Raw genomic sequence first — 9,852 nt, 5'->3', positions numbered from 1 at the left:
ACCTCCACCACTCTCTCTTCTGCATCCCCCCACCTCCACCACTCTCTCTTCCTCATCCCTCCACCTCCACCACTCTCTCTTCCTCATCCCCCCACCTCCACCACTCTCTCTTCCTTATCCCCCCACCTCCACCACTCTCTCTTCCTCATCCCCCACCTCCACCACTCTCTCTCATCTCTCCTCCAATCCAACCAACCTGGAACCCCGCCAGCAAGGAGTGAAAGAGCAAGCAAGACCCCCATCCAACTCCTCTTCTCCCTCCCTCCCTCCCTCCCTCCCTCCCTCCCTCCCTCCCTCCCTCCCTCCCTCCCTATCCACCCAGGCATCTCCACTATTCCCTCCATTGCTGATGCGACCCAGTCCCCTCCTCCTTGTCCTCTGTCATTGTGCAGTCCTGCTGTTCCTCCTCTCCACTCCTCCAGACCCCAGGGCCTTCTCCAGAGAATAACACACAAAGTCACAGTGACCTTCATGCTTCTATACCCCTCTAGAACACTACTGGAACATCTGCTAACGTCTATACAAGGTAAAGCTACCTATAGGCTACCTACTGCCCCTCTGCTTTTGTCATGCTATTTGAAAAGAAAAACGTGCCTTGGAAACAGAGATAGAAAATGAAAGGTTATCATTATCATCAGAGATCTGAATGTGTTCATGTAAGAGTGTATACTCCCCTGATATAGGGACCTGGTTGTTAGTCCCATACACTATTTTAGTCCAGTATCTCTTTAGTCCAGTATCTCTTTAGTTCAGCATCTCTTTAGTCCAGTATCTTTTTAGTCAATACAGTATCTCTTTAGTCCAATACAGTATCTCTTTAGTCCAATATCTCTTTAGTCAATACAGAATCTCTTTAGTCCCGTATCTCTTTAGACAATACAGAATCTCTTTAGTCCAGTTCAGCCTGCTATAAATCCATGTGCTGGTAGCTCCCTCCAGGGCGGGGCAGGCTTCCGGAGCTCTGAGGGGTGACCGCAACACCCCCTCCTCCTCCTCTCCTGTCACACGGTGGCTGTTGGGTCTCCAAACTGTGTGCCCGCGACCTGGAGGACCCAGCGCCCCCCTCCCCGTTCATAGTGGGGTGTCCCAGGAGAAGAGGGCAACAAGGGCTCTGTGGAGGTGTCCGTGAGGGAGAAGGAGGAGGGGTAGGGAGGTGAGAGGCGGGAGGGGGCCAGGTGGAGATCTTGGGGACTGTGTGAAATGGCGGTGAGGGCAGGATCCACATGGAACATCCCAGGATGCTGCTGGGCCAGGCCAAAGGGTGGAGAGATGCAGGAAGAGAGGGTCGTGAGGGGGGTGTCTGCCCAGAGGGGTTCAGTCTGAGAGGGGTAGGACTGTGGGGGGGTGGTGTGGGGTGGGGGCGCAGGGCGGGACAGGTACGCATGGTGTCCAGGTACGCAGTGTGCAGGATAGAGGGGTTGGGGTCCGGAGAAGAAGGACTCCATCAGTTGAGCCATACTCCTCATTACTTGGCCCAGCTCTGTCACCTCCTTCCCCAGAGAACTCACCTGGGAACAAACACAAGAGCATACAGTACATCTCTCAGTCATCCATATTCATTTGGGCTCAGTAAAATCAAATGATGCATTTTAGGTCAGACATTTTAGCTCTACCACTGAGCACATTCCTTCTAATGGATTTAACAAGGGTGGAAACTCCTTCCAGCCAATGCTTAAACCATGACAGGGAGTGTTAAAGTGCACACTTTGGGAGAAGGGTGGAAAATCTGGATGAAGCCCTAATCTGCCACCCTCAGTGAAACTGCCATTCAACCATTCCGGGTCATCAATATTAATTTGGTCATTTCCAGCCAGCAATTTTGGGTTGCTATTCTGGCCTAGCATGATGATGCTGCTCTAATTGGTCATTAAAATGATGGCTTGGAGGTGATTAGTCCTATTCAGCCAGTAGTGGTCCTACAGAGAGAGGGCACAGCAAGGGCACCATGCCAGCAGGCCAGCTGGCTCAACACTTAAAGCATACATAGGTATTCATCCTGCTAGACACCCCACTAACGAAACTAGACACAGATCAACATGCATGCAGTCACCACATGTTAGACACAATTCAACAGGGGATCATGCTACGCACAGATAAAATAAGAGACAAGTCAAGAAGTGTTGGAACTTTGCCAATATGAAACTTGACACGTCAGGACCAGATACTGAATGTAAATACATCTACACAGGCTAAACCGATGCAAACATCGAGAACTGACTGATGACCGTGACATACTGGCACTAGACGGCACAAACTAACTTAGCCATATGGTCAAGTCAACACTTAGCCATATAGTCATGTCAACACTTAGCCATATAGTCATGTCAACTCTTAGCCATATAGTCATGTCAACTCTTAGCCATATTGTCATGTCAACAGTTAGCCATATAGTCATGTCAACTCTTAGCCATATAGTCATGTCAACAGTTAGCCATATAGTCATGTCAACACTTAGCCATATAGTCATGTCAACAGTTAGCCATATAGTCATGTCAACACTTAGCCATATAGTCATGTCAACAGTTAGCCATATAGTCATGTCAACACTTAGCCATATAGTCATGTCAACAGTTAGCCATATAGTCATATCAACAGTTAGCCATATAGTCATGTCTACTCTTAGCCGTATAGTCATGGCAACACTTAGCCATATAGTCATGTCAACTCTTAGCCATATAGTCATGTCAAGACTTAGCCATATAGTCATGTCAACACTTAGCCGTATAGTCATGTCAACACTTAGCCGTATAGTCATGTCAACTCTTAGCCATATTGTCATGTCAACTCTTAGCCCTATAGTCATGTCAACAGTTAGCCATATAGTCATGTCAACACTTAGCCATATAGTCATGTCAACACTTAGCCATATAGTCATGTCAACACTTAGCCATATAGTCATGTCAACACTTAGCCATATAGTCATGTCAACAGTTAGCCATATAGTCATGTCAACACTTAGCCATATAGTCATGTCAACACTTAGCCATATAGTCATGTCAACAGTTAGCCGTATAGTCATGTCTACTCTTAGCCGTATAGTCATGGCAACACTTAGCCATATAGTCATGTCAACTCTTAGCCATATAGTCATGTCAACACTTAGCCATATAGTCATGTCAACACTTAGCCATATAGTCATGTCAACACTTAGCCGTATAGTCATGTCAACACTTAGCCGTATAGTCATGTCAACACTTAGCCGTATAGTCATGTCAACACAGCCATATAGTCATGTCAACACAGCCATATAGTCATGTCAACTCTTAGCCATATAGTCATGTCAACACTTAGCCATATAGCCATGTCAACACTTAGCCATATAGTCATGTCAACACTTAGCCATATAGTCATGTCAACACTTAGCCAGATAGTCATGTCAACACTTAGCCATATAGTCATGTCAACACTTAGCCATATAGTCATGTCAACACAGCCATAATCATGTCAACTCTTAGCCATATAGTCATGTCAACTCACTCTCTCTGTCTCGCTCTCTCGCTATCTGTCTCTTTCCCCCTCTGTCTCTCTCTCTCTCTCTCTCTCTCTCTGACTCTCTCTCCCCATCTCTCTCTCTCCCTCTCTCACTCTCTCCGTCTCTCTCTCCCCATCTCTCTCTCTGTGATATAAGTTTTCTGTGTAAATTTTTTTTTTTAAAGAGCTGAGTGAAGCAGGACAGTCCAATCCGCTACATTGTCAACACAATTTCAGCCCTGTCACCTCAGAGAGAGCGAAAGGTAGAGAGAGGTAGAGAGAGAGAGGTAGAGAGAGAGGTAGAGAGAGAGGTAGAGAGAGCGAGAGAGAGAGAGAGAGAGAGAGAGAGAGAGAGAGAGAGCGTTACCTTTAAACACAAATCTGGGGTCAGACTACCTTACCTTCAAACCTTACAGTACCTTAACCATAAGGGGGCTGATAGAACATCTGACCTTGTGTCAGATACTCAGACTCTGCAATGTGCCATGGTAAATTTAGCAAGTTCTCTGTCTTTATTGTCAGTACTACTAACATCACCACAACTCTAGCCTTCCCTGTAGCTCAGTTGGTAGAGCATGGTGTTTGCAACGCCAGGGTTGTGGGTTCGATTCCCACGGGGGCCAGCACAGGAAAAAAATAACAATGTATGAAATGTATGCATTCACTACTGTAAGTCGCTCTGGATAAGAGCGTCTGCTAAATGACCAAAAAAAAAAAAAAAAAAAAAAAAACTCTCAGTGGGTTACAATCAACACTCAAAAGGCTACTAACGTGAGTTAACAGCTGCCGTAGTTAGGTTCCCATTAGAACAACACAAAGAAATCCTCAGGAGTCAGCTGCTGCTGCTAGGATATTTCTGTTCCATTTTACATTACTGGAGGGACGAGTCAAACAGTGTGTGTGTGGGCGTGTACATTCAGGTCTATGTGCTGTATGTCAGTGATTATCAGTCATTGTTCCTGTAGTTCTGCCTTTCATTGCGGGTTGTTTGGACGTTTCCGGGAAGCTGTCATTGTTCCAGATCTCCTGGGTAGGTGTTGATTATGGTCTCAGGAACCAGGGGACACATTTTGGCCTCGTTCATCAAAACTAATGCGTCATCCACATCCCTCTGGAGCTCAAGTCTTAAGGGTCGTTTGAAAGTCAGAGGTGAGATTTCACAGGTCAAAGGGCAGGTACTGTAGCTAATATTACCACAGTTGGATTTGGAGATAATCGAGGGCAGTTGTAACATGGCAGATTCAGTAAGGAGCTTGTAAGGGTTGAGATAGAGATCAACATGATATACAATATTGCATTTGAATATGAGTTGATCATTCAACATTCATCAGGTTGATGAATCAATGTACCCTTTCACTCCTCCGCTCTATCCTCAGTAAGGGTTATCTGGTGTTGTGACGGGCCATTGTTGTATTTCAAATGGTATCATTTTGTATCATTGTTTAAACGCTGAATGTTTTATCAGTCAGATTTTACCATGTAAGCCAGAGTACAGTACCAACTGACAATTTCCATTTCACTTCATGAAAATTGACAACAGGTTTTTTTCTTCTAGTATCTTATGATGTTTAGACCTGAAACTAATGCTCTGCATCCAGACACCAGAAATCTACATCTGGGCGAAGTGGATAATTATGACACCGGTCACAAAAGGTTATCACCCAAATGTCCATATTAAAATGGCCTGGTTTTATTCTTCTCTAGAATGAAGGTTATAGGCCAGAGAATAGAACGCTTAGGCACAGTTATCTAGCAAACAATGAAAAAAAATTACATTTACACATGTTCAAACGTGGCACAGGAACTGGATGAAAAAAAGCATCAACTAAACAAGGAATAAGGTAATAGCTGGTAATATCACTGTTATCTCCTCCCTACAACTCATCTTCAGTGTTGGGCTCTAAGTGATGTAACATGTTTGGATCAACATGCGTTGATTTAATGTGAGACGAGGGTTATGGGTTAATCCCCGCCCCTCTTCCATGTCCCGTGGCGACCTTTGTGGGCTGGCTCAGGTAAGGATTACAGTTACCACCGGGAACCACACTGAGAGACAACCTGTCAAACACTGTCCTCCCAGAGAGAGAGAGAATGAGAGAGAGAGAGAGGAAGGAAGGGAGGGAGAGAGAGCAAGACAGAGAGATGGGAGGGTGGTGGTAAGAGAGAGAGAGAGAGAGGGGGGGGGAAAGAGGGGGAGAGAGACTGATACAGAGAGAGAGTGAGAGAGAGAGAGATGGGAGGGTGGTGGTGAGACAGAGAGAGAGAGAGGGGGGGGGGGGGGGGAAGAGGGGGGAGAGAGACCAATACAGAGAGAGAGTGAGAGAGAGAGATGGGAGGGTGGTGGTGAGACAGAGAGAGAGAGAGAGAGAGAGGGGGGAAAGAGGGGGAGAGAGACCGATACAGAGAGAGAGTGAGAGAGAGAGATGGGAGGGTGGTGGTGAGACAGAGAGAGGGAGAGCAAAAAAGGTTCTGCCCACTCCTCATCCTCTTTTATCCATTCATCCTTCTCTATTACCCCTTTTTCTCTCCCTTTCTCTCTGCCTCTCGCCCTCCCTCCTCTCCTCTCCCTATCAGCACAGGCCAGGGTGATGGAGCGATGTACCACTGGGCGAGACCCACACTCTGCTTCACCTGCCAAAAGTCTAATGCCAATTTAGCCACCTGCCAATCAAAACCATGGGATAAGCTACCACAGAGACTCTGTGTACATTTTGTTCTATTATGGAACATTACACAATTATGAAACCCTCTAAAGCCCATTCTATTTAGTGTTGCTACAGCCTGCTAATTCTACAGCCTGTGGAACAGCACCTGTTCCTGGTTAGCTGACTTCAGTTCAGTCCTTTCTCAAGTGTTACAATGTAAGCGGTCCTCCATAGAGGGGAACCATAGCATGTCGGTTCCTGATACCACTAAAGGTTCAACACGTTCTAGAACGTTCGCCGTGACACCATTTGGCGAGTCCCAGTTCTGCTCCAATCTGTGTCCTCTAGAAGAGTTTGAAGAGCACTCTCTTCCTGTCCTCCGGTTCTACCTCTCACCCTCCCTCGTTCTCTCCCTCCCTCCCTCGTTCTCTCCCTCCCTCATTCTCTCTCTCCCTCCATCCATCTACCACCTGAGAAGGCCATATGGCTGCTGTGTGCCTGAGTGCCAGAAGCTCACCTGACAAATGCTGCTGCTTTTAGCCAAACACCTCACACACACGCATATACGCACACATGCACGCACGCACGCACGCTTGCAAGCACGCACGCACACACACACACACACACACACACACACACACACACACACACACACACACACACACACACACACACACACACACACACACACACACACACACACACACACACACACACACACACACACTCACACACTCAGCGTACTGTACCTCCTGGTCTAGGTGTCGTAGTTGTCCCCAGGTCTCCTCAGCTTTAGCTACTGACTCTGCTGTGCTGATCTGGAAAATATCTGCAACACCATTTAGAAAAAGTCACAAATATTCACACAAAAAACAGTGAACTGGTGAAGCTGTTACTGTTAATTACAACTCGTGATTGTAGCTGTGATTGTGGTTGTGGAGACCTGTAGATGTGATTGTGGTTATGGTTGTGGAGACCTGTAGATGTGATTGTGGTTGTGGTTATGATTGTGGAGACCTGTAGATGTGATTGTGGTTATGGTTGTGGAGACCTGTAGATGTGATTGTGGTTGTGGTTATGGTTGTGGAGACCTGTAGATGTGATTGTGGTTGTGGTTATGGTTGTGGAGACCTGTAGATGTGATTGTGGTTGTGGTTATGGTTGTGGAGACCTGTAGATGTGATTGTGGTTGTGGTTATGATTGTGGAGACCTGTAGATGTGATTGTGGTTGTGGTTATGGTTGTGGAGACCTGTAGATGTGATTGTGGTTGTGGTTATGGTTGTGGAGACCTGTAGATGTGATTGTGGTTGTGGTTATGGTTGTGGAGACCTGTAGATGTGGCTGGTGCGCTCCCTGAACCACTGACTGGACAGGCTCGACTAGGAGAGAAGGAGAACAGTGGGGACGTCTCTGTACCTTCACTGTCTTCTGTACCGTCCACAACCCTGGAAAGAGAGAGAGAGAGAGAGAGAGAGTGCCAGAGGGAAGAAGGGAGTGAGGGAGGGAGAGCAAGAGAGAGGGGGAGGAAAGGGAGAGAAAGTGACAGATTAGACAGGTGGACTGATAGACAGATCAACTGATGTCAAAAAGTGATTGATGAGTCAATAAAATGCAGGATAGTATTAGCTGTTACCTAGGGCTGAGGTTGGAGGGGTCTAGTGTGGTGAGAGCTGTCTGGTGGATCTGGATCTTCTTCCTCAGTTTCCTAGTGTTCTGCTGTGTTACTTCTCTGCCACTGTGCAACTCTCTCTCCATCTCGGCTCTACCTAGTGGAGACTTCCCAGATGACACCACTCTGGGGTACAGAACGATGTTCCGCTCCGATTCCGGAGACACAGACACCAGCTCATCTTCCTCATCCTCTTCCTCCTTCACCTGGTTCTCGATGATGGATGGATAGCACTGGATCACTCGTCCGTTGCCTCTCCCCTCTGACTAGAGAGAGAGAGAGAGAGAGAGAGAGAGAGAGAGAGAGAGAGAGAGAGAGAGAGAGAGAGAGAGAGAGAGAGAGAGAGAGAGAGAGAGAGAGAGAGAGAGAGAGAGAGAGAGAGAGAGAGAGAGAGAGAGAACGAAAGAGCATATAAGACAGAGAACACTCATTGGAGATTCAAACAACATTCACTGGCATTCATGTTATTTTACAGACAGACAAGCAACATCACTTGTGCTTGGAGTCACACAATCAAATACATTTTGGGGACATCTTGTTCTACTGATGAATCTGGATGCTATGGAATTGAGAGAACAGAGGATTGCTGTAACTAAAGGACTGTCTGGAACAGACAGCCCCAATGAGACCAGGGCTGCATCCCAAATTTCACAAACAGACCCCACAGAGCCCCAGGACAGCAACACAATCAGACCCAACTAAATCATGAGAAAACTAAAAGATAATTACTTGACACATTGGAAAGAAGTAACAAATAAACAGAGCAAACTAGAATGCTATTTGGCCCTAAACAGAGAGTACACAGTGGCAGAATACCTGACCACTGTGACTGACCCAAACTTAAGGAAAGCTTTGACTATGTACAGACTCAGTGAGCATAGCCTTGCTATTGAGAAAGGCCGCCGTAGGCAGACCTGGCTCTCAAGAGAAGTGCTATGTGCACACTGCCCTCCAAAATGAGGTGGAAACTGAGCTGTACTTCCTAACCTCCTGCCAAATGTATGACCATATTAGAGACATATATTTCCCTCAGATTACACAGATACACAAAGAATTCAAAAAACAAATCAAATTTTTATAAACTCACATATCTACTGGGTGAAATACCACAGTGTGCCATCACAGCAGCAAGATTTGTGACCTGTTGCCACAAGAAAAGGGCAACCAGTGAAGAACAAACACCATTGTAAATACAACCCATATTTATGTTGATTTGTTTTCTCTTTTGTACTTGAACTATTTGCACATCATTACAACACTGTATATAGACAGACTATGACATTTGAAATGTCTGTAATCTTCTGGAACTTTTGTGAATGTAGTGTTTACTGTTCATATTTCACTTGCTTTGGCAACGTTAACATATGTTTCCCATCCCAATAAAGCCCCTTAAATTGAAACTGAATTGAGAGAGAGTGAGGAGGGAGGGAGAGATGGAGAAAGAGGTCTCTATTCAGTGTTAAAATCCATGAATGACTTGTAGGCTCTGGGAGCAACTGGCACACTAAGCCCAGTGAAGCACATTAGTTAACTATGACCTGGGGAATAATGAAGGCAGCACAGGTACAGGTCGCACTTTGACCTTGGCTGTAATGAACAGAGTGACCCCTGACCTCAATTATTTTGATGACCTTTCAACCCCTAATGAGCGAGATCTTTCGAAAAAGTCTGAAACCCTCTTTGAAGAGTATCTTAAATAACTCTCAAGGTGACCCCGACGGCCCTCACTCCCCAAAACAATAAGAAAGCACTGACCTTTCTGAAAAATACTTTGTTGAGGGAAAATGTGCATGATACGATTGTGGTCTCACCTAACTATCTTAAATTAATGCACTAATAAATTGCTCTGGATAGGAGCGTCTGCTAAATGACTAAAATGTTAATGTATTTAGATTGCTTATTACCTGCGATATGAGATGCTGTGAGTAAAATGCTGAATTTTAGAAGCAGAAAATAGTCTGGAACATGGAACAAATAGTCTATTGATAGGTGACCAACGTTCTCGTTCTTATTTCGATAAAATCTGCCTTTGTGGTTTCTGAAACCATCCACTGAATGCTCATGG

General features: G+C 45.7%; 1 protein-coding gene across 1 annotated transcript in view; it reads right to left on the bottom strand.

The window, feature by feature from the left end:
• Positions 1–1,001: 1,001 nt before the first annotated feature.
• The window catches only part of kcnh8 (potassium voltage-gated channel, subfamily H (eag-related), member 8), a 125,096-nt gene continuing 116,245 nt past the window's right edge, over positions 1,002–9,852 (bottom strand). Inside the window, exons 13-16 of the mRNA XM_082970270.1 lie at positions 7,752–8,053; positions 7,535–7,563; positions 6,866–6,945; positions 1,002–1,508 (exon numbers count right to left, since the gene is read on the bottom strand). Of these exons, the coding sequence (XP_082826396.1) occupies positions 1,002–1,508; positions 6,866–6,945; positions 7,535–7,563; positions 7,752–8,053 (918 nt within the window). The remainder of the gene's footprint in view (positions 1,509–6,865; positions 6,946–7,534; positions 7,564–7,751; positions 8,054–9,852) is intronic.

The sequence above is a fragment of the Salmo salar genome, chromosome 27 (genome assembly GCF_965601325.2).
Source record: "Salmo salar chromosome 27, fSalSal1, whole genome shotgun sequence".
NCBI classification, from domain to species: domain Eukaryota; kingdom Metazoa; phylum Chordata; class Actinopteri; order Salmoniformes; family Salmonidae; genus Salmo; species Salmo salar.
The sequence above is the reverse complement of the archived record's forward strand: the minus strand, read 5'-3'. Positions and strand labels throughout refer to the sequence as shown.